This window comes from Aspergillus thermomutatus (assembly GCF_002237265.1).
Source record: "Aspergillus thermomutatus strain HMR AF 39 chromosome Unknown NODE_102, whole genome shotgun sequence".
Lineage (NCBI taxonomy): Eukaryota > Fungi > Ascomycota > Eurotiomycetes > Eurotiales > Aspergillaceae > Aspergillus > Aspergillus thermomutatus.
This window is the reverse complement of record NW_020798151.1, coordinates 57,393-81,184: the sequence shown is the minus strand read 5'-3', so window position 1 is coordinate 81,184 and position 23,792 is coordinate 57,393. Positions and strand designations below refer to the sequence as shown.

Here is a 23,792-nt window from a genome sequence, read left to right as displayed (position 1 = left end):
GCGGTATTGGTAGTTTCCAGTGGATACATCCATGACTGAGATTAGGCAATACTGCCGGGAAATTTGTCAGGATACAGTAGATAGCATGGGAGAGAGTACGTAGTAAATCTAATTCTCGCACTTCTAGATGGCACTCAAGGTTGTTTTGTGGGGAAAGAAATCATGCTCTTCATCCATCATTAGAAGTACATAAATATTGCGTTCCTGTGGTGAAGCGACACAGGACTTGTGCATGGCTACTTGCTACATCTCATAGTGCTTGATATGCAAAATATGTCATGCTGTTCACTGGTTTCTCATTCATCTCAATCCTTTCTACTCGGACATGAAGACGATGCAACAAAATCCCCGCGTCGGGGAGGAGTGGAGGAGGACTGAACGAGTGAACCGGAACAGCATGAATTGGGCCGTGGGGAAGAAGCCTACCTAGGTACTCCGTAGTGCTAAATATGTAACGCTTAGCGCCGCTCCAACCCCAGAAGCCCAGACAGTTAGTCCGTAGATACCCCTGGTAGTATTAAAAAGCATTACAGTAACTATCGGATCTCATCCGCTCCTCGATTGCCGTCTTTATATACAACCTAGATAGTCTCCTGCGAGCGCGTCATGACCGGCAGAGCTCTCATAATTCAGCTCCCGTCTCGATTCACCGAGTTGGGACAATTGCCTGGAAGCTAGGTCTTGATAATTATGGTCATAACAATACATCCTTATATCTGTTCTTTTCTGCAATTCTGAAGCTAGGTACTTCCGCAAATCATATATACGCGGGGATATTACCATAACGAGATCAGTTGCTACCAGCTGTTCATCAACTTCCACTACTACTACCTATCACATCTCGACCAGCTGAGCTCTTTATGGAACTCTTTTCTGAGATATCAGCCCCTTCGCTGGCGGTCGCTTCGGCCCTGACCGTCGCAGCTGGGGCGTATCTGAATGCAAAACTCGCCATTTCCACGGATTTGACTACTATATACAATGATCGAGCCTGGACGAAACGACTGGGTCAGCGGATCAATGAGCTTGGGGATACAGCGACCCTGTACAAGATGCTGGAGCGGGTCGTGGAGGTTCAAGGATGTGGCGCCAGCGAGGCACTCTGGTTTGAGAACAAGACATGGACATATAGCCAGTTGAAGGATCGTGAGTTGGCTCTTACTGATGCAAATCTGTCCTTTTTCCGGTTCAATAATTGACCTTGTTGTCTTTGTCAGTTGTCGATCGCTTCGCCGCTTTGCTGCACTCTCGAGATATCAAGGCAGGCGACTTTGTCGCCGTGTTCAATACTAATTCGCCTGAGATGGTGGTGACCATCTACGCTCTGGCGAAACTGGGCGCCGTGGCTGCTTTGATCAATAACAACCTGCGTGGTATGAGCTTCGTGAGAACGGCCCTATTACGACCGATTGAACTGACCCAATTGAGCCAGACGATACCTTCATTCACTGTCTCAACGTCTCCGGGTCAAAATTCATCATTTCCACACCAGACCTGTCGCAATTCGTATGCTCAGACATGCCTCATATTGCGCTGAACATTGGGTCATTTGATGGCACCTTCGTCGGCGCGACTGAACTGGTCACCGCAACTGACCTGCAGCAATACTCTCCCACTGGCTTGATCCCGGCCAAGCGATCTCTCCGTGATCTGTGTGCACTCATCTATACCTCCGGCACAACAGGAAAACCCAAAGCATGTGCCATTCGCAACATGATGAACATGGTGACATCGAATCCGTTGAGCACGGATGTCAGGAACCCCTCCAAATACTACCCACTGCGCACCTATTCCTCTCTTCCTCTCTTCCACGGCACCGCCTACTTCACGGGCCTATGCTACTCTGTCGGCAACGCAGGCACCCTGTGTTTGCGCCGCAAGTTCTCCGCCTCCCAATTCTGGAAAGATGTCCATGACTCGAGAGCGACCCGTATCCTGTATATTGGTGAACTTTGTCGATACCTGCTAGCCACACCTCCGTCTCCCTACGACAAGGACCACGCCTGCATCGTCGCGGCGGGCAACGGATTACGTGGTGAGATCTGGGAGCGGTTCCGGCAACGATTCAACGTCCCCGAGATCCGCGAATTCTATCGATCCACCGAAGGCGTGGCCAAGTTCGACAATCACGGCGTGGGTGCATGGGGTGCAGGCAAAGTAGGATTCTCAGGCCCCATCCGGCGATTCTTGGAAGAGGACGTCTTCATCGTCAAGTACGACACGGATACCGAGATGCCGTACCGGGACCCGAAGACCGGGTTCTGTGTCAAGGCCAAGCTGGGCGAGGAGGGAGAGGCCATTGGTCGAGTCAGGGACCGGGGCTTGCTGACCGAATACCTGCGCAACGAGGAGGCTACCGAGAAGAAGCTCCTGCGGGACGTCTTCGTCAAGGGCGATCTGTACCAACGCACAGGCGATCTCCTCGTCCAGGACCACTCGGGCTGGATCAAATTCCAGGACCGCGTGGGAGACACGTTTCGCTGGAAGGGCGAGAATGTGAGCGCTGGGGAAATCAGAGACCACATCTGTCGTATCCCAGCTGTCCATGACGCCGTCGTCTACGGCGTGAAACTGAGCGGGTATGTTCTCTCATTCAGTTGGGTTCCCTCATGCTAACTCTTGCTTCAGATACGACGGTCAAGCGGGTGCTGCTGGTATTACGCTCGAAGACCCCGCAGCAGAGGCCGAGTTCATGGCGAACCTGCACCAAGAGCTGAAAAAGAAGGGTGTACCGTCGTATGCCATCCCGAGACTTGTTCGGCTGACCGAGAAGTGAGTTGACCCAAATACACTCCGACTTCTTCTTTCACTAATGTTCCCTTTTTTTTCATTGACAGGGTAGCAACTGGCGTGACATTCAAGCAGGCAAAAGGCGAATTGGCCAAGAAGGGCTGGGATCCCCGTGCCGAGGCCAAGGGCGACAAGCTGTACTGGTTGAACGGCACCGCATACCAGAAGCTAGACGAGCAGAGTTGGTCTTCAATAGAGAGCGGACGAGCCAAATTGTGATTGGGTTGTAGAGTGTCGTGTTTGATCTATTGTATATACTTGACGATTGCTATTAGATGGTTAGTTGTATTCTCGGACACGGATACCTCCTCGCCCCTTGTCAATATAAAAAACGTCACGGAGATATTCAGTCCGACGGAGCTGTTTGCTGACCAGCTCAGTCGAATCTCCAAAATGCCATACGTCGAAGAGCGTCCGAGAAAGCTTCAAGTAACTTGGCAAGATCTTGTCTCACTGCAGGATGCCTTGGCTGGCTCTTCGATAGATCCAGCCAATAGTAATATTATCTCTACCCCGTGGATGCGATCGACCGACTGCTAACTGGATTCTCCCCACCAATACAGGGAAAATAATCACTCTAGCTTGTTAAGGTAGTACTAGCCACTACGCGAGTCATAATCTGGATAAGGGCTTTTCAGTTTTCCCTACTTGATTATGCAGAATGCGCGGGGTTACATATCCTGGCATTCTGCAGCCTGCATCCTGACCCCTCAATATCCTTGTTGTGAGAGTGTATACACACGAGCATGTCCCCTTCAGCTTTGAACGATGTGGAAGCATCTACTACTTGCAATGCAAAACTCAAGCAGCAAGTGACTTCCCACGCGGTTGATAATGGGATGTCCGAACAGCTTGTAGCGCCTGATTTATTTGACGAGAGATATCGCACGACGAAATGGGAGATCTGGGCCTATTATGCGTGCGTGAGAACCAACATACTAATTAATCGCTAACATTCCACAGCTACTACATTGGAAATAACGGACTCTCACTATTCAGTATGTTACTATCATCTTGAATATCGATCGGAAAAGAAACTGATCAAGGTGTAGATTTCGCTCCTACGGCCTTCCAGAACCTCCTCTACCAAGCCGCGGGCGAACAGGGAACCCTCCCCTTCGCAGGCCGCCAGCGCTCGATAAACAGCATTGTCCTCCTGAGCAACGGCATCTCCTTCGCCATCCAGGTCGTCGTCTTCCTGGTGATAGGCAGCTTCGCCGACTTCGGGACCTGGCGGCCGAATATCCTGATCGTCTTGTCGGTGATCGCCTACGCCATCGGCTTCGGCTGGTTGGGCGTCCACACGCAGGAGAAATGGCACGTCGCGGTGGGATTGTACATTGTGGGATTGATCGCGTATCAGACGACGCTGACGTTCTGGACGGCTGCGTTTCCAGGTCTGGCGCGTAATACGGCCGAGATGAAGGATCGCGCAGATGCGTATGTTGCAGGTAGGATCTCGCGGGAGGAGTACGACGATGCGGATACGATGGCGCGCAGCCGGCTGGCCAATGTAGCGTTCTATGTGCAGTCTGTCGCGGAGATTGTGATCCTCGCTGTCATTGTGGGGATCATGTTTGGGCTGAGGGTTGATGAGAGCCAGGCGAATAATAACTGGGGGCTGAGCGTGCTGATTGCGTTCGCCTCGGGGGTGTGGCTGCTCGTCTCGCTGCCGTGGTTTGTTCTCGAGAAACGACGGCCGGGACAGGACCCCAGAGGTAATATTGTCGTTGCGGGATTGACGCAGCTATACCATGCCGGAAGGGAGGTGTGGAAACTCAAGCAGAGTCTGCTGTATCTGATAGGTAAGGTCGTATACTGCTATGGAGATCTCCCTCGTGGTGACTGACCAGCACCCGCCTGAAGGATATTTCCTCCTCGGCGACTCCCTCAACACAACAGTCACCGTGATTGCGACATTGCAGAATAGCATTGTTGCATACAACACACTGCAACTGACCTATCTCCTGATCGTAGGCATAGCAGCGCAGGTAGGTCTTCTGTCCCCATGACCGACCCGTCCTCGCTAACACCTTGATCTCTCCAGGCACTTGGCATTTACGCCTTTTGGTTCATCCAGCGGCGCTACAACCTCAGCACGAAGACCATGTTCAACGCTATCGCAGTGGGAATCATTCTGCTTGACGGATGGGGGATGATCGGCATCTGGACGCAGCGATTCGGTTTCCATCATGCTTGGGAGATTTGGGTAAGCGTTCAGCCCTACCCAGCCCATCACCACCCAGATGAGTTCCCGTCGCGTCTGCTAACAAGCACCCAACAGCTCTACCAAGCCTTCTACGGGCTTTTCGTCTGCCCCTGGTACAGCTACTCCCAGATCATGATCTCGGAGGTCACGCCCCGCGGCCACGAGTTCCTATTCTTCAGTTTGTTCAGCATCATCGGCAAGACGTCCTCGTTCATTGGGCCGCTGGTCTCGAGTGCGATCATCGATGCCTCGGCTTCGGGGAATGTGTCGACACCGTTTTATTTCCTGTTTGCTTTAAGTGTGGTGAGTTTTGCGGTTTTGGTGCTTGGGGTTGATTTGGAAAAGAGTCGGAGGGAGCAGGAGGTTTTCCTGAGGGAGAAAAATGGTAGGGTGCTTGGTTCCGGAAGTTCGGTCAACATGTGATGTAGATGATGGCGCCAGTAACTTTACCGAAGACGAACTAGATTGCAAGTCTCACTGTGGAATTCCATGTCAGTTGGTATACGTACATAAATTGAACTTCGACGTGACTTTTCCCTCCTTGGTAAGTATAAACGCAGTATAGAAACAACAAATTCAATAATAACTCCAACCCATGCTATGCCTAAGCGCCTTGTATTCGAAGAGCAAACAGACGAAAAAAAGACAGCAGAAGCTGAATGTGAACGTCGTGGATGGAAAATCCCTAACCACAAAGGCAGATGTGGTACGAATGCCTCTATGCCTCGCCGTCCGAAGAAGCGTCCTTGGACTTGCTCTTCTTTTTCTTCTTCTTTTCCTTCTTCTCGGAGCCGTCGACGTCGGGCTCCGCCTCGGCCTCGCGCTTCCGCTTCTTCTTCTCTTTCTTCTCCTTCTTCTTCTCCTCGGCCTGCAGCTCCTCGGGCGGAACAAACGACTTGGCGCGCTCCTGCATCTTCTCCTCGCGCTTCTGGCGCTGCCGCTCCATAACCTCCTCTTTCTGGGCGCGCTCCTTGGCCTCCTTGGACAGGAAGTACTCGCCGGACTCGATCTGCAGATCCACCTTGCTCTTTTCCGGCGCCGGCGGGAACGGTGTGTACACCTTCTTCGACTTGTCGGTGACCTTGAAGGGAACGCGACGCTTCGACAGCGTGCGCTTCTTGAAGTTGGGCAGGAACCGGTCCCAGGATTCGTTGGCGAGCGTGGGGTCCTTCGCCAACTCGCGCTTGATCATGAGCTCCTTGATGTGGTAGATCGGGTGGATATTGGCCATGCAGTCGTTGACCACCCGGCGGACCTCCTTCAGCCCCTTGTACGGACCCATCGCCGCGACCGTATTACCCTGGACCAGGATGTAGGTGCTGGTGAGCAGCTCCAGCGCCTTCAGGGTCGAGCCGGAGGGGCCGAGGAGTCGTTGTCGGCGCTTCACGAAGCGTTCCTTGTTGCGGACTTGGTTACGGATCTTGATGATGTCGCATGCGACGCCGTCTTCGAGGATTTTCAGGGCCTGGACCATGTCGTCAGTTATGAGGCGGGGGTTCAATGTCACTGCGAAAACTCACCTGTTGAACGGGTACGCTTCTCGACAACAGCTTGATCAGATCACGAGCCTTCAGAATGGCTGCAGGGTCGAAGGTTTTACGAGTAGTCTTCACAGTCATACTACCCTCAACCAAGTCAAGCGTACAGGCGATTCCATGCTTCTCCAACGCTCTTGTCACAACCGGCCAAGCTTCCTTCAGGTATTGCTCGCGATACTTGGGGAACAGGGTCGCAAACGACGATTCTTCCGCGAAACTACCAGCGACATTGTCATCGGGCTTGAATTCTTCGATCTAGTCAAGTGATAGCACATTAGAATCGAGCAGAATGCCGGAGGATGAATTTTGAGAATGCATACCTTCCATTTATCGATATCGTCCGTATCCCACGGCTTGTCCCTCTTGTATGTGGAAGGCATCTTGAGTCCGAGTTGCGTTGATCAACAGCGGAGGCGCGCTGTAAAAAGATAATGATCGTTATTCAAGCTGGATCCAACTTTTTTTCTCCCCGCCCGGAGCGCGGACACTTACCCGATTGGGACACAATCACAGCCTTGTAGTTCAGGCATCAGCAAGGCACCAACAAAGCTGATTTGCGCCATAAGCGCCCAAACGCGCCGGACGTGTGCTCTCCGCATGGTCAGAATTGAGCCAAGTTGAGTGTGCATTTCTTTTACTTGTCATAATTGCTGTTATTATATCTCCTTACTGTGCCTGAACGGAAGAATTTTTGGACATGAGTATAAGAATTAAGCATGCCTATACGCAGTGTTGCGAAGATGTGTGCGATCTGACTCGATATACTCGTCACATTGTAATAAAACTAGCGAATTGATCCATCCAGCGTCTCGAACACTGTGGCCTTGATTCTTCTTGCTCTGTATCTAAATCTCGTCGTCATGTTGTCCAGACAAAATTGGGCACTTGCCATTTCGGTGACATCCCATCTCACCCTTCTCGGTACCATGGCGCGTTCATGTCTCAGGGTCACTGACTAGGTCATCCTGATTGATTCTGACTAGATACAGTGACAGCCAGATTTTCCGCTTCGTTATTGACGGTCAACGAGGTTACTTGTTCGTGAAAAGGGTCGGGAGGCCCGGAGTGGATTGAACAACATGTCAGAACAGCAGAACAGCCACAGAGCATTGAGCACCGGAACAGTTCACATTCATTCTGACATATTTCCGAGCCTGAAGGGGTCTCGGGCCCTCAGTGGGCCATGACAATTGACGCATTAAAAACCTGAACCGCCAAACTGCCAATGCGGACACCACTGACGAGGACCTCCTCGGAGGGTAGAGAGCAGATGCGGGATTGGCATGACGTTATCCTAGACTTGATAGTTAGACAGATCCCAAATATCGAGATGCAATCGGCTTCTCAATAGCATGTTATAAGAGAAACTAGAGAGAGTGTGTGTGGTTAGGTTATTGACTGTCGTCTGGAAGTGTACCTTAAATCTTCATTCTGGCTCGCGGTATGTACCTGGGTAAGGTTCAATAATCAGCGTCCCGTCAGTTTGGTTCCGGACCCGCGATGGTCCATCTCTCGAGCCCCTTCATCCAGTCTCCCTCCTCTCTCTTCCTTACTCATTTCTCGCCTTCAAGTATCCATCATTGCTCTGCCATGGGTTGTTTATCCAATTTCATCTCCTTGGAGAGGTTGCTCAATCTTCAATATCTCATATGTCTTTCCAACAATAGACCAAACTCGCAATGGTAGAAGCTGTTTCTCGAGGACTGTGCCCTAGCGCCTGCCAATTAGCGACATGTCGTACTTCCTGAAGGGCGTCCAGGTTGCTTTTCTGAATATTCACAGGAAGTCCTTTCGAAATGATGATTTCACTGACACATTTGGTAAAATGAAAAGTGATGATGAGCTATCAGCGCGTGTCAACACAAGTCTCGGCCTCTCCAGGAAGCTGATCATGTTACAGAAGAGCAGAGTTGGAGTCACTGCTTGATTCTCAGTGTTAACTTTGAGCTTGTCATGCTGCGAACTCGACGCCGTCAAACAAAAACAGATGCTAACTATTGAGACTGATATTCTGACTCGCGGCCACAGATTTCAGAAACGAGGCGGGAGAAAGACACTTGACCAACCGAACTCTGTCACATTCCGTTTCCAGAGCTAGTATAAACCAGATCTCTAATCGGACGACGAGCAGACATGATTCACATTACGAATTCCAGGAATGTGTGTGCCTCGAAGTAAACTGGGAGCGCCCCGCCAGTTTTGAAACGTGAGACAGAACGATCCGCCGAAATTCTTCACTCCTCAATTTCAGACAACCTATCGTGGCTTCCTTCCAATGCAAACGTACCTGAACCGTTAGATGGGAGTCATAACTGGTCGACCCACTATCACTTACAAGGGGAAGTACGCCTTCAGGTTCGCTGTTTCTGCCTCTTGCCGTGCTTGAGCAATGAGCTCCCGGAAATCCTGCTGAGGCACGCGTGAAATCTGTGTCAATGGATACAACGCTAATGATGGAAGGAGCTTATTGATGTTCTCTCGGTTAAGCATGCCGATATCTCGCATTCTAGGGTCTTGAACACTGGTTGAGCAACCGCAAACGAAACAGGCAGTGAGGACTTACCGTTGGACCACGCAGAAAGAGGAAGAGGAATCATTCTCGCGTCAACCTCTTCCAACCCTTCCGCCAGAAGAAGATTGTTTAACCGTGTCCCTACACGCAGATCCTTTGTTCCTTCGTATGATCTCATGAACTGAGTGCTCCATCGTCTCAGAGCATGTTCCTCGGTAATCGAGCCGTTGTCCGATTGAACGTTGAAGTATATTTCGATCAATTGTACCCATCCACCTGGCTTCAATATTCTAAAGCATTTGACCAAGTCAGCCTTCGCCCAGTTGCTTGATTTGTCAAATGGCTGACGACCCTGACTCAACAGAGAGCGCACCTTTTGATGTCTGCGAGATAGGACGGCCATCTGGCTCTGTTGATGCCGGTCGCAAGGAGACTTGAGTGAACAAGGTCGAAATGATTGGAGGGAAAGGTGAATCGACGATTGAGGTCATCGACCTGGTGATGGGATGTCAGTCTGACGCTTTCCTGGAAGTCCAGTCTAAGCCCTGCAGGCTATATCTCCATGATTTCCAAATCGCTGGAAGACTCCACCCACCTGTAACCATAGATTCTCGGGCATGTCATCCGGATTCTTGTGTGGAGATATGTCGAGACCGATTACCTTGCTCACGCCAAGTTTGTCAGCCTCGGTCCATACAACGCTTTGAGCACACGGGTGTTCACCTTGCAATCTGGATATTGTGTAGCCACATCGACTGCCCAAGATCCAGCGCCATAACCGCAGTCGAGTACCCTGCGAAGTCGACGGATCGGTGGAAAAATCAGTCGGCCGTCGAAGATCCTAGAGAACACTCGATGCTGGAGGTCGAGACGTTCTGCTTCTTCCTGATAATAAAGAACGGTCAATACTTGCCAAATTTTGAAGACAACGGTCATACATCGTCAACAGGCTCAAAAGCTATCTGGTTATCGATGGAGTACTTGTGGAATTCTCGTCCGTGAATCGTTACGGTGTGGAGGTATACTTCGTCCAATTCCTCCGTCTCTGAATCAGGGCTCCTTGTTATGGAAGCGTCAGCGCGTCCTCGCATTAATGTGGTCAAGGTGATCTTTCGGAGGGAGTACGTCATGCCGTCTTTGTTTCTTCGGTGTCGCTCAACAGCCTGCTGGCTCAATATGTCTGGTTCAAAATATTGGATCAGGGGTGGGGAGAAAGCCGCCTCCGACGTCGAGCGGGTATCTAGGAGGAAAGCGAACACGAAACGATATCTGGGAAGGGACCTGTATGCTTGAAGCGATTGACGTGGTACAAGATACTATCGCGGAGCTCTTTTTGCTCGATTCAGATGAGAAAAAGACTTTATCTTTCCCCATGGGCCGTCTTAGGAGTGTACTTTGCGGGATTCAAGACTCGTACTGAAATGTGCGGATGGTGGGAAAACCCGCTCTGCCCAAATTCTGGCTTCTGTCTTGCGCGGAGGAACAAAGCAATGCTGTTGGTAAAAACTCAGTGAACCAAAACTCCTACAAAAGGACAAGCATCATCGTGGATTGGTCTCTAAGCCACATTACTACGCTGCGACCTCAAGCGACGATAGTGTTCATTGTCGACAAGAGCGAGCCTGATTACCGTTTTCGGACTAAGTCTGACCTCCAAGCAAATTTGCAGGGAAAGGAGGGGTCGGCGGTGTCTCCCAGAGGGGCACCACGAGATCAAACAGAGGAAGATCTCTAGGGTTCTCTCTGTGACTTGGGCTGCTGGGTATTGAACTAAATCGGTCGCCGTGCTTCAAATGGTTAGGGACAAGTTGGGATCTGTGTCACAGACATTCGAAACCTCCTGCGACCCTCTGTTCTTAGGGCTGGATGAAGAACGCTCGTCTGATTCGTTTCAGACGCGATACGTCGAGCCATTGGTGCTCCTATCGCTTAGTTTCGTATGTCTCTGAGTTGTTTTCGCTCGGGGATTCAAGGCAACGACTCGGGCCACCAAAATGATGTACCTTCATGCATTGTATAGTTGTTATGGTTACGCAATGGACCTCGATACCCACCAAAATGACGACTAGATATGCGACAGCCTGCTTGCACTTAAATAGTGTACAGAAGCTACAGCCGTGGGCAAGAAACAACCGAGAAATTGGTCCCATCACTACGGAAGCACAAAGTCATGGTACTGTGCTGACTCCGAAAGGAATCAGCCACACATAATGCAGGGACGCGAAGCCTCATCTCGACTAACGGATCAGTGCATGAAGAGTCACACGCATGCATGGCAATCCTCATTCATTATGGAATCCTGTCTAATTTCAGCAGTCAGTGTCGCAGCGACGACTTGATAAGTTTCTCCCTCATGCCTGGGTCTCAGTCCTGGTTGCGGAGCCAACAGCTTTGCTCGTTTGACATGAAGAATGCGAAGAGACCCCAAAAGAGGTAAAATAATGACGGCATCGACGAAATGCTGGGTGGGGACACAGTCTGAGTGGCTTAGGGCTGTTCTTGTACCGTATGTACGAAAATAGGAGGGAAGAAGGTCAGCAATAATGCGCAGTTTGTGCAACAGCAATAACTACACAGTACGCATTGCTTATGGGGCCTATTCCCATAACTGCTCGTCCCTGAGACTGTGAACCACAAAACAAAGTATGAACTGCATGAATCATTCTTCTTGCGAATGACAGTTTCTCATATCCATTCGTTTTTTTTCCTGGCCCTCTCTGCCGCCATCACCTCGCCCCCTCACCGCTTCTTGTTGGTGTGTTAATAACTCTGACACCTTCAGCCAATGACCCTTCAGCCTTTGTGACTAAATTACGGACCAAATCGAGGATAACAGGCACCCTCGGTTTGCGGCTGCCTCTAAGAGCGGGCCAATGACGTCCACTGGGCAGTCAGAGGCATAAGACGAGCAAATACTATGGGCTTGGCTTTAAAAGGACGAGTGTGGATATGAAATTCCGACAGGTGCACATTTCCACTGCCTAATGAGAGACGGCACCTCGAAAAGTCTTCTGAAACCGAATATGGGCCAAGCACCTCAGACAATCATGTTCATGTGATACGCGAACAGGAACTGATCGGTTTACGGCGATATATCGTGCTTGTAGAAAAGAGGCGCATGACAGCGGGCAACGAGAGGAAGTGTTGTTCGACCTTCGAGGGTCGCTTCCATTGCTACAACAATAATAATGAACGACTATGAAATGACATGTCGGCTTGCATCAATTATTCTACTACTACTGACAGTCTTGAGAGCTCAGACTCCTCCCGGGTCGAATCCATCCTAGTGCGGAGGGATTGAACGGAAACAATTGCCGTGGGTTTTCGTCACGGGCGATCTACGGGCTCTATGCACTCAGATTGGAAGCATCCAGACTGTCGGGTCTTACTCTCATGTCGAAACATTAAACGAGATGTCAGATCAATGGTAGCAATTCCAGAACCACGGTTCACTGCTCGCGAGTCGCGACAGAAAAACGATTGCTTGGGCCGTAACCCTCTGGTGTGTGCTTAGTGCAGCCGACGGTCCGACATTATGTGGCTGCACTGGCCAGGAGTACGGAGAATTGAATGAACTAAATCACCCCCCTCGTGTCCTGAAACTGAAAGCCTCTGAGTGTTGTCTGTGCACCTGTGTATGTCTGTGCACCTGTGTATGTCTGTGCACCTGTGTAGCCTTAAGCAGTTCTTCCACCTCTGCAGGGAACCAATTTTCCTTGCAATCCTGTGGAAGGTCTATGTTACGATCTCCCAGCCTACTGTGTGCTATTGGGCGACCCGCAGTTTTGCAACAACTCCGGCTTATAATTGCCAAAAAGAGCAGGGAGTCGGGGCTCAGGTTTGATGGATGTATCATTTATCCTCGTCATCATTCTCTGTGCACGGGCTACAAAGCCCCGACGCTGGCAAAGGCAAAAAGCCTGGTATGCCTTCCAACTAGTTGACGGCCTCAGAACCGGTCACAGATCTACTCGACGCTGGCGACAATGACCTCCATCACAAAAGCCACTTCCTCCGCTGTCCTTTTGAGCATAGATGAGTAGATACTCCCCCGGTAAAGCGAGCATTTGTGGTAGTGCACGTCGGTCGTATGGTATGACAATTGATTGATGATCTTCTCTAGTTCTACCTGAGCCGGACGTCTGGTATACAGGGACCCATATCACGTGTCACCACAGTTGGGGTGGTCCCTTGAATGTCAGCGTCCTCGCTGATGGTAATACAACAGCTTCACAGAATGGGTACAGATCTAGACCTATCAATGGGGGCCACTGCTCCAGGAAGGGTAAAAATTCACTTTGTATAAATAGTCCGCCGTAGTCGGGCCGGGAACGCTACGATACTTTACTCAGATCTGCTTGGTTCATTCACCCTTCACCCTCCCCCTACAACCGCCACCAACCTAAAACATCTTTGGGGAGCAAAGGTGGCACTTCTCTTCTCTTCTTGAACATATTCGTCACACTATCTTCCCTTAGACGAGCAATTTACTCATCCCTGGAGGACCTTACTCGAACCTCGAATCTTGCCGCAGGACCACACTGAACGGCTACGTGCCCTTGGATGCCAACGATGACACTGAGCAGCTCCTTCGGGAGACATTTAAATACCTGCCGTCGGATGGGAGACTTGCCCTTGCGGACGATATCATCCAGGCTGGCGCACAGTGCGTCGGCGTTTGTCTCGGATACTTTGTACCATGTAAGTAGCTCTTCATTTCACTCCGAGAACAGCTTTCGTGTTGGTCATTGTTTTGACATGTATTGACACTCCTCCGAATAACCTGTATAGCCCTCGGAAACGGAGGCCTCATTATTACTGAAATGGTTAGTATCCTTCTATCTCAGGTCTACGATGGAAAGCGAATATTAAGAGTTTAGGCAATATTTCCTCCACCGGTTCCTCTACCCTTAAGTGGACGTATTGAGTTCACTAAAGGCCAGCTCTTTGGGTCAGCTGTAATAGCTGGCCAGAACCCAGGCACTGTACCCTTGGTACTTTCTCTTAAAGTGTCGAGGTCAAGGGAGATCGCTGAGGAGGTGATTGTCATACCTGCGTAAGTGGATCATGGTCCCGTGGATGTGCCTCACTTTGAGATCACGAACCACTTGTAACTTTCTCACCAGTGTCTCTTCGTGTTCTGTACACTGATCCAAAAAGACTGCCACTGTTTGTTCGCAATCTGAAATGAACCCAGAACTCGCCCAACTTGATCAAGCGGCGGACGCTATGCCTGGCGCTGGCGGCCGTGATACCATTTCGGCAACTTTCTGAACGCTCATACAGGTATGCGCTCTGGAGAGTCTCGAATCAATGATACGGGTCGCAAAAGAGAACCGTGCCTACATCACATTCTTGGCCGAAAGAGCCCAGTTCATCCCGCTACATTGGAAACAGAAGATCCATGATGAAGTGCCACCCTCGACGACTAGCTCCAGCACAAACGAGCCGTCCTGTTGCAGTAGAACCATGCCGATGGCCCATTCGGACGCATCAGTTTCAATCGATACGGTTCTTGAGGGTCGGCAACCTTCAGTATAGGTGCTTTTGCCATTGCATTCTTGAGAGTCGTAAACGCTTGCTGACATCGAGCATTCCAGACAATAGGTCGAAACTTCTTTTTGCGAAGCGAAGCGTCCGATTCCTTCAATAGGTCATGAAGTGGTGCAGCTATTCGTGCGAACTCGCGTACAAATCGACGATAGTACGTGGCGAGTCCGAAGAACTGTCGAACTTCATGAACGTTTGTTGGTTTCGGCCAAGCCTCGATGGCCTCCACCTTTGCGGGTATCGGGCGCTGTTCAGGAAAATCTCAGGGCAAGATCCGTGCGGTAATACTTGTGAAGCTAGGCCCACTGAGGCCGGATGATACGCACTGCCTGACTGGATTTGTTGAGGTTCACGAGTATGATCCTGCATCTGGGACCAGCAAAAAGAGAGGTCACAGAAAGGTAATTCTAATGCGCACGAGCACCGCGACCAGCAGGGCGGCCTTGTTGTTCAAGTGCTGCCGCCTGCTCCTCGCCCTGCTGCGCCTGCGCTGTTCTGCTATCGGTGCCTCCAGGCACCTGCGTACCGCGCAACGGGGGTGCTTCCTCCCTGCTCGGGATACTCGGTTCCTCTTCCCAAAGCGCACCAAGAAAGCCTGTGCCCAAGGCCCGAAGGACAGGGCCAACTCTGGAAGCAAGAGATTTTCCGTGACCCAAACGATCTAACCAAGGCATTCGATCATTGTGCGAACCTCATGTGCCTCGGCAAGCAGGTCCACGCAACGTGGGGCGTCGGGATGTTTGCAATTCGGCCGCCTGAATATTATTATGATGGGATGCGGAAACTGGACATCGAGGTCTATTGGCAAACAAATCAGGGGCATACCATTGATGAGGATATTCTGATCACAAAACAACCGGCATCATCCATGGACCTCTCGGGATACTCCAGGAGCGATGGAATGACATCCAGTCCCCTTATTATCGAGGACACCATCCTGTTGGAATAAGATACCACTATGATTACGGATATGAAGCCCTAGACTGACGAGTACATCGTCCGGACACCTTTTTAGCCCAGTGGTATTATATCTCTATAGGTCCAATCGGGCCACAAACTTACTCTGGAGACCTCAGATCCCATCACCCACCCACTTCCGAATAGGAGCTTGCTAGAGATGCAATGGCATCTTAATCGAGTTGTTGCGCTATCTGGAGCTACAGAAGCGCCTGAACTTGAGGATGACACTAACGAGGAGGCTTTCTGAAAACCGGGGATATTTTCATGTACTCATCACGCGATACTGTTGTATTGCTTATGCGCTCGCGCCTAGTTAGTTCGCAATATAACTATCATCTCCCTTGACATACGGCACAGCCATAGTAGGCCTTACCAAATTTGTACTTCCCTTTCTTGATTACTGATGTGCGTTTGTTGATAATCATTGGCTTTCTGGGGTCCCTGATGGACAAGCTGAGCGGATGTGGAAGTTGTGGACACCTCCACCCGGACGCAACACCAGCAACGCCCACTTGATTCCTCAATCACAGCCTAAACAGCTAGACAGGGATGCATGACTCGCATTATATCCGAGCATGCCAATCACGGTTAAAAAAAGGCTTCGTTCTGCCCCATCCAGACAAGCATCTGTAGTGTCTGTGGCTCTCCCCGCCCAGCTATGCTTGAGATGACACTAATAATGATAGGCGATGAGCTATAGCACATACCTTACGATGTCTCCTTAACCTTCCAGGTCTGCTTGACTTCTCCTGAAATGAATAAAGGAAGCCATGAACGCATCGCATATCCGTGAATCGAGCAAATAGGGGCCTTGGTTTAGTCTCATTCGAGAAATTCGTTTCTCGTAGACCTTTTACTTCAAAAGGAAACTTGGCCTGCTTTATGGTCACTTTACAGATTCATATCCATTCTTCGCAAGCATGGCAGCCCAATTAGCATCGGCGCCTTCTGGTGAAAAAGGAGTCGGTGATGCTCAGACCCAAGCTCAGCCTGTGGGAGCTTCCTCTTCTTCATCTGGGAGACCTTCCCCTGATCCAAATCTGGTGAGCTTTCCTCCACGTTTTTCTTTATGTACGAAGAGAACAATCTTTAAATCGAACCTAGGTCTTCGGTAGGTGACGTGGGATGGTCCCAATGACCCTGAGAATCCGAAAAATTGGCCTGCGAGTCGAAAATGGATGGTCTTCATTCCTAGGTCCCTGTTCAATCTCTTGAGCTCAATGTCCTCGGCGACGGTTGCCCCAGCTCTAGAAGCAATCGCCGATGATCTCAACATTCGTTCTCAAACACTGCTCATTCTGAGTCTTTCTGTGTACCTGCTGGGTACTGCAGTCGTTCCTCTTGTCAGTTCACCTCTCTCCGAGATGTATGGACGGGTCATGATCCTCTCAGTTGCGAACATCTTCTATATCATCTTCAATACTCTGTGCGGAATTGCCAAGACTCAAAACCAGCTCATTGCATATCGATTTCTGACCGGGTTAGGGGGCGCTGGTCCTTTCGGAGTATGTATCTCTAATGCGTTTATGTCTACTGGTGCTAATCTGAGCTATGTGTAGATAGGGAGCGGCATGAACAGTGACCTGTTCCCTCCACAGGACCGGTGGAAGGCCATGGCAGTGTTCACCCTGGCTCCACTCCTAGGAACGGCTGTCGGTCCCATCACCGGAGAATTCCTTGTTCAGTACGAGTCCTGGCCGTGGTGCTTCTATGTGGTCTCAATTGCTGCCGCTATTATTCAGATTGCCGCATTCTTCCTACTTCGCGAGACATACGGGCCCGTTCTATTGCGGAGGAAATGTGCTCGAATGCGCAAGATCACTGGAAACCTCAACCTCTATACCGAATATGATGATATGTCCTCGACCGCTTTGCTGCACAAGAACTTGATCCGACCATTCCGTTTGCTGGCCACGCAGCCCATCATCCAGGTCCTGAGTCTGTATCTGGCTTATCTGAATGGCATCTTATACCTGATGGTTGCTACGTTCCCGGACGTCTGGACGAAGATCTATCATGAATCCGAATCGATCGGATCGCTGAACTATCTTTCTCTCACGGTTGGAATGGGTATCGCAACGCAGCTTGGGACTCGCATCGCCGACCGTGTTTACCAACGACTGCGTGCTAATAATGGAGGTATGGCTCGACCTGAATTTCGATTGCCGGTTCTCTGTGCAGGAGCTTGCATTGTCCCCATCGGACTCTTCTGGTACGGTTGGAGTGCCCGGCCGAGCATTCACTGGATCATGCCGTAAGTTTTCTCCTTGTGGACGGCCAATCCGGGAGAATATCGCTGACCCGAAAAGTAACATCGGTGCTGCAATTTACGGCGGCGCCACTGTTGTACAGCTGGTTTGCGTCCAAGGCTACCTCATTGATACATACCAGCTTTTTGCCGCAAGTGCCATGGCCGCCGTCATGGTTCTGCGAAGTCTGTTGGGGTTTGCATTGCCCTTGATAGCCCCCAGTCTGTAGGTTCTCCCCTTTGCCAATGCATTGTAGAGAGCTCTACTGACATATAGAAGATATAACACGCTCGGATTTGCCTGGGGAAACAGTCTACTGGCATTCATTGCAATCTTCATTGGAATTCCTTCACCACTGTTCCTGTGGTTTTATGGTGAACGATTGCGTGGGAAGAGCACATACGCACGAAATACTTGATTATATTAATCCCTTCTTAGATCGAAGTAATAGTTACGCTAGAGTAACCATCTATACCGGGGCCAATTTCCTTGCTGATGTGACTCGTTACTCGGTCTTCTTTCTCGAGAGATGAAGTGCATCAATTCGCTTACTGGTCTATGACCTGGGGAGTGACAAAGCAACCATCTATCCATTACAGACAAATATGCTGCCTGTAGCAAGAAATACAGTATGTCCCCCTTTTTCCAAACAAACTTGGTTAACGGTCGGTTTTGGTTGAAGGGAGCTCTAGCATTCCGACACACAAGCGTATCAAGACTGGTCTCGTTCACTTTCGCTCTGCCACAAAAGACAAAGGATCCATGACTTGCCCCTGGAATTGCGTAAGGAATTGTCAAATTGCAGCCAGAAAATCAGGGGGAGGACTAATACAATGTTAAGAGCAGATAGAGAATAGAAATCTTGTGTTTGAGCATGAGAAACCTTGTTTCAATAGTTGTATCTGTTGGGAAGCGAGACTAGAACACGCATCGGGGTATCTAAATCGAATTTCATGTTGTTCATATTCCAACCATATGTCATCATGATGTGCGTATTTACGAAGTAGTCATCTTCGTAGCTCACTGAAGCTGTTGTATCTTCAAACATGTCAGAGAGCAGAGTCCGCGAGCGGCGAGGCTCCGAAATATTCTCTCAGAGAGTCATCGGCCGAAAGTCATGCCAGCGCGCTAACACGACGGGCACAAATTGGAATCGGCCCCCAGTGGTAGTTTGGTCTGCGCAAAGTTACCCTGCGAATAGAACAAGGCCGTACCGCGCCTGCTGAGTACTTATGGACATCGTCCAATGATTGTAAAGAGATCTGATCTCAAACCTTGCAAGTGCTAAGCATGCACAGTGTCTTCGAGTACGCTGTGGTCGTCCCTTAAGTGGTATATAGCATGGTTTGTCAGGCACGCCAGCAATAGGACATTCAATCCTCTTTGCTGATAGAGCTCAAAGCGTGCGCCAATTTGAGAAGGACAACACTTTCCGTCGCAGCGAAGTAGTTCAAGCTATAGTCACGAGTAATCAGGATTCACTGGCAACCAAAGTCAAGATCTCTACTATGAGTCATTTCCGTACCTGTCCATTAGGATGCGAAGATGTCGGTTGAAATGATCTTCGTATCTTTTCAAGGTGTCCTCTAATTTGCCAATCCGGGTCGGGTCATAGCCTCTACCATCGGGATTAGACGCCTTGTTCCCGGACAAGTCCACATCGGCAGAAGCCAAAGCTCGTGCAAGGGAGGAAGCGGTCCAGGACGCAAACATAGTGCAACAGGTCATCAGCTTCGAATGGATCTAGTTCCGAAGTTAGTTAGCAGCCCTTCAATTAAGTCACAGTATGGGGCAGACCTTCAGTAGCTTGGCCTGGGTCAGCATGCATTCTTTGAGGCATGTGTCCAGAAAATCCACGTGGTCCTGCATAAGCTCATCCACCGTCCGATTGACTTGCTTGGTGCCATTGATGGTCACTTCCGACCCATCAGCATCAGTGCCGTTGACTCTATCCATCAGGTTCTGCCAGTTTGGCTCGACAACCTCTGCTGTGCAAAAGTAAAGCAGTTGTTGGACAAATACAAGCATCTTGGACCGCAAATTCCAAGCGCGCCTCTTCCACATCTCTAGTCGGCGATCCGAAGACTTGTGCCGCCAGGCGAGAACTTTGTTCTGATCTAACCAAGATGTTACTAGCAGACTCTCGAGATGGCGCAGCGAGAGAAGGTGTCGGAATATCAGTTGATATCGAAGGACCGTCTTGCGGCTTATGACAAGTGACAGTGGGAAAGGGACCGAGTAATCGAGCTCCAGAGCATCGAAACCAACAATATCCTTGTCCTCCTCTCCACCTTGTGTTTGAGGAGCCTGGTATCTCTCCAGAACCGCCTCGGGGTTGTCTTGGTCGATGCCGGAGACGCTCACCACTTGCATCAGCCATTTTGTTAGCCCAATCTTGTTCATCCGCACTTTGACGTCCTCCTTGAAGGGATCAGAAGCCGCGATACTGCCGGGTTGACGTAGCACTAAATCAAGCAGCGATTGAAGCTTGTTCTCGTTGACATTTTTGGCTGGTTTGCGCAGCTCTGACGAGCCGAGCTCAAGAAAGTAGGAGAAGAAGTCAGAGCGATCCAGAAAAAAGTAATGCTTGAGAGACCGGAAGCGTGTCGTGAGCGAGTTCTTAGTGAGAAGGAGGTTTAGCAGAGACGCATTGGCATAGGTGTAGGCCGCATTGACGTTGTCTAGGAACCGGGGATCATCTAGGGTATGAGGAACGTCCGTCACTTTTTGACTAATGTCAACACCGCCACATTCTCGCACAACGTTGAGGTACTTTCCAGCCAGGAGAACCTTATCTTTGACACCTTCAAGCTGTGGCGGTACCTCGTTATCACGAATGGTATATCGTTTCTCCCAGTATTCGTCTGTATAGTCTTCTTCCAGTTTCTCTCGCTTGATCCACTTCTGCTCTTTGACAAGAAACTCCGCGTGAGGGTCTTTGATGTCTCCGTGGTGTAGCCACTCGTTAAGCATCGCCATGTACGGCCGACTGGCGTCGCGGAGCAGCTTCTCCAGGAGAGTCTTCGTGGTTGGATCGCCGGAGAACGTGGCCAACCGCTCAGTGAGCAGTCGAAGGACATTGCCTCCTTTGCATATCTTCTTGCTTGACATGGCTCCCGGGACAAGGTCTCCTCCTTCTTTCAACTGCTCTAGAATATTGTCAACATCGTCGAAGTCGTCGATCGACTCATCGAGATCCTGGTCTAACAGCCCATTGCGTCTTAAGAGCTCTTGTCCGAGAGAGTACAGTTGAGACAAGCATTGGCTTGTTGGCATGGTGTGTAGATGCAGCATATGTAGCGTGAAATTCGAGTGGTTCAGCAGCTGTGTCTCAAGTTGAGCGATGAGGATTAGATAATCCTTCAATATTCGTCGAATCGTGGCGCACAATGCATGGCTAACAGCTCCGTATTCAGCGCGACTCTGTACTTCCACGAAGGACTCCAATGCACTATAATGTGTCGCCATCTTCAGCATGGAAGAAGTCAGGTCTCTCAGCGTCGGGTCCAGCCCGGATGGCAGTTGAAACGCCGGGCCAGCCAAGCGGTCTTTCTCCGCAGTCGGGTCGAACGCATTGTGGTAATGGATATACTGGCCCTCGAATCCCATGAACACAAACAGCAGGTCTTCCAAGATTACTGCCTCCTGCGCGTCGGCGTTCAGTTCGCGAAGCGGTGTGGGATGAAGCGGTTGCGGCAGTGCGGAGGCAAGAGGAGGTACGGATACACGACTGGCTAAAGGTGCAGTTGAATGGGGAATCAACGAGGCTTGCGGCGTCCAAGTCTCTGTTGTCTCATAGTCAGCATTGCTCGCAATGCGCGCAACTGATCTCTCTTTACTAACGCTCCGCCGGCTCCTTCTCCTTCTTCCGGGCATTACCAGAAGCCGCACCATCTGTCTGACTAGCCCTCTTCATTCGTGATTTTTCCCAATCTCCTCTATTCCCCGCGCTTGTCGACTCTTTAACCGGGTTCCGCGTTCGCATTTGAACCTTCTCTCTTGTGTTGATCGTGGTCCTTTCGGTGCCCTTTTCGCTCGTGGTAATGTTCTGTTGATCTCGGGAAGCTCTGCTCTTTTGACTGGATGCACTGCCACGAAGCTGATCCATATTTTCCGATTGTAATGGAGACGCAGCACCGCGCAAAGCAGCTTTCTCGGCATCGACGCGATTTGATGCTACGCGGGGCCGTGGTGCACCCATTTGACTGGCGCGACGCTCATTGACGGACATGATCCCGCGAGACAGAGGATATGGTGTCAATCATGTGGCGGAGATAAAACCAGGAGTCAGAACAGATTGAGGCCAAGGCAATTGAATCGTTGATTGAGAAGAGCAATAATAAACAAGAACAGACCCAGTTGTTGCTCGCCAAGCATGTACCGTACCGCAGTTTACATTTCCTGATTCGTTAAGGCAGCGGAGTTAAGGTATCAGGCGCATGTGATGCCTTGCGGCCTGAGGCCTGCGCCAACTCTTCGCCAGGCCCTCCGTCAACTTGCGTAGTCCCATCTTAGAGCTTCGCCCGAGCTCCAAGACACAGCTTCCACCTCATCACCACTTGCCCTCCTTTCTACTTTCGTCGCTCTTCTTGATCCGCTTCTATATCGAATCTCTCCTCACTGAAGCATTTTTTCGTATTTCCTACTTCCTTCGCAGATAATCCAAGATGTTCATCGCGCGATCGGAATACGGTAAGCTCTATAGCACTTCCTCTCCGATGCGGTCAGCTAACACCAGCTCTGCCAATAGACCGTGGAATCAAGTACGGGCCCAATGACCCCTCTGTTAGCTCTCTGCATGTTTCTTTAGTTCTGACGACCAAATTATCACAGCACCTTCTCCCCTGAAGGGCGTCTGTTCCAGGTCGAATACTCGCTTGAAGCTATCAAACTGGGATCGACAGCGATCGGTGTACGTTCATCCATCACTAGAATGCTATCTTGATTGAAATTACTGCTGTTATTTTACTGTCGGAGACAGGAAGAATCAGTTTGGCCTTTTCCTAACTTCCCTTCAGGTAGCTACCTCGGAAGGTGTTATTCTAGGAGTGGAGAAGCGTGTCACATCTACGCTTCTCGAAGCGTCGTCCGTCGAAAAGATTGTCGAAATCGACCAGCACATCGGATGTGCCATGTCCGGTTTGCAGGCAGATGCCCGGTCCCTGGTCGAGCACGCTCGCGTTGAATGCCAGAACCATGCCTTCCACTATGCCGAGCCTCTGAGAGTAGAGAGCACGACCCAAGCAATCTGCGACCTTGCACTGCGATTCGGTGAGACCGGTGATGATGATGAAAGTGTCATGAGCAGACCTTTTGGTGTTGCCCTATTAATCGCGGGTTACGATGAGGATGGGCCGCAACTGTACGTTGAACACTTGCAACATCACACAGTCCCATGTCCTAAGCCGCCCGTTGGTCGGTTTTGCCTTTCAATGGGACTAATCTCAATTTATGGTTGCAGGTATCATGCCGAGCCATCCGGCACATTTTACAGATATGATGCGAAGGCCATCGGGTCGGGAAGCGAAGGTGCGCAGGCGGAATTACAGAATGAATACCATCGTTCCTTGACGCTGCCCGAGGCCGAGACACTGGTATTGAAAACGCTGAAACAGGTCATGGAGGAGAAGTTGGATGCGAAGAATGTCCAGTTGGCTAGCGTTACTAAAGAGAAGGGCTTCCATATCTACGATGACGAGGAGATGGGCCGGGCTGTTGCGCAATTGGGCGGAAATCAATGAGTAAGGATTTATGGACAAATCTTGAGATGCCGGCTACCATAGATCAGAAGACTTACGACGTCTGCCCTGGACCGGTGACTGTTTGACATCTGATAGAAGAGCAATGAACACAACCATTCTGCGAGAACCTCACACGGTTTGTCATCATTTTGCAGGTCTGTACAATGAGCTTTCATTGTTATGCAGGTGATTAGCTAGATGGTAATTTGTAGTATATACAGCTATTCATGGCTAAATACACGT

The 23,792-nt window shown here is 50.3% G+C and overlaps 7 protein-coding genes across 7 annotated transcripts; 4 read left to right on the top strand and 3 right to left on the bottom strand.

Annotated features, from left to right (window-relative positions):
- Positions 1–860: 860 nt before the first annotated feature.
- On the top strand, positions 861–3,009 carry CDV56_107380 (putative bifunctional fatty acid transporter/acyl-CoA synthetase (FAT1); the record flags this gene model as incomplete). The annotated part of the gene is made up of 5 exons (XM_026760999.1): positions 861–1,146; positions 1,218–1,373; positions 1,433–2,579; positions 2,629–2,772; positions 2,838–3,009. 5 exons carry the CDS (start codon positions 861–863, stop codon positions 3,007–3,009), a joined length of 1,905 nt encoding a protein of 634 aa, XP_026614198.1.
- Positions 3,010–3,536: 527 nt separating this feature from the next.
- CDV56_107263 (MFS transporter) lies at positions 3,537–5,422 on the top strand (the record flags this gene model as incomplete). Its single annotated transcript, XM_026760882.1, has 5 exons — positions 3,537–3,709; positions 3,754–3,788; positions 3,843–4,595; positions 4,657–4,781; positions 4,838–5,422. 5 exons carry the CDS (start codon positions 3,537–3,539, stop codon positions 5,420–5,422), a joined length of 1,671 nt encoding a protein of 556 aa, XP_026614197.1.
- Positions 5,423–5,717: 295 nt separating this feature from the next.
- Positions 5,718–6,917, bottom strand: KRR1 (KRR1 small subunit processome component; the record flags this gene model as incomplete). The annotated part of the gene is made up of 3 exons (XM_026760815.1): positions 5,718–6,464; positions 6,520–6,792; positions 6,858–6,917. The coding sequence occupies 3 exons, from the start codon at positions 6,915–6,917 to the stop codon at positions 5,718–5,720; spliced, it is 1,080 nt and encodes a 359-aa protein (XP_026614196.1).
- A 1,876-nt stretch (positions 6,918–8,793) lies between these two features.
- CDV56_107037 (class I SAM-dependent methyltransferase) lies at positions 8,794–10,179 on the bottom strand (the record flags this gene model as incomplete). Its single annotated transcript, XM_026760656.1, has 7 exons — positions 8,794–8,824; positions 8,873–9,050; positions 9,101–9,339; positions 9,423–9,544; positions 9,645–9,710; positions 9,773–9,934; positions 9,988–10,179. The coding sequence occupies 7 exons, from the start codon at positions 10,177–10,179 to the stop codon at positions 8,794–8,796; spliced, it is 990 nt and encodes a 329-aa protein (XP_026614195.1).
- A 6,300-nt stretch (positions 10,180–16,479) lies between these two features.
- On the top strand, positions 16,480–18,037 carry CDV56_106616 (putative MFS transporter; the record flags this gene model as incomplete). Its single annotated transcript, XM_026760235.1, has 4 exons — positions 16,480–16,602; positions 16,675–17,064; positions 17,119–17,813; positions 17,869–18,037. 4 exons carry the CDS (start codon positions 16,480–16,482, stop codon positions 18,035–18,037), a joined length of 1,377 nt encoding a protein of 458 aa, XP_026614194.1.
- Positions 18,038–19,181: 1,144 nt separating this feature from the next.
- CDV56_106370 (gamma-tubulin-complex subunit SPC97) lies at positions 19,182–22,039 on the bottom strand (the record flags this gene model as incomplete). The annotated part of the gene is made up of 4 exons (XM_026759989.1): positions 19,182–19,263; positions 19,334–19,551; positions 19,606–21,593; positions 21,652–22,039. The coding sequence occupies 4 exons, from the start codon at positions 22,037–22,039 to the stop codon at positions 19,182–19,184; spliced, it is 2,676 nt and encodes an 891-aa protein (XP_026614193.1).
- A 436-nt stretch (positions 22,040–22,475) lies between these two features.
- Positions 22,476–23,549, top strand: pup2 (proteasome core particle subunit alpha 5; the record flags this gene model as incomplete). Its single annotated transcript, XM_026759887.1, has 5 exons — positions 22,476–22,500; positions 22,559–22,571; positions 22,642–22,720; positions 22,827–23,170; positions 23,270–23,549. 5 exons carry the CDS (start codon positions 22,476–22,478, stop codon positions 23,547–23,549), a joined length of 741 nt encoding a protein of 246 aa, XP_026614192.1.
- Positions 23,550–23,792: the final 243 nt, after the last annotated feature.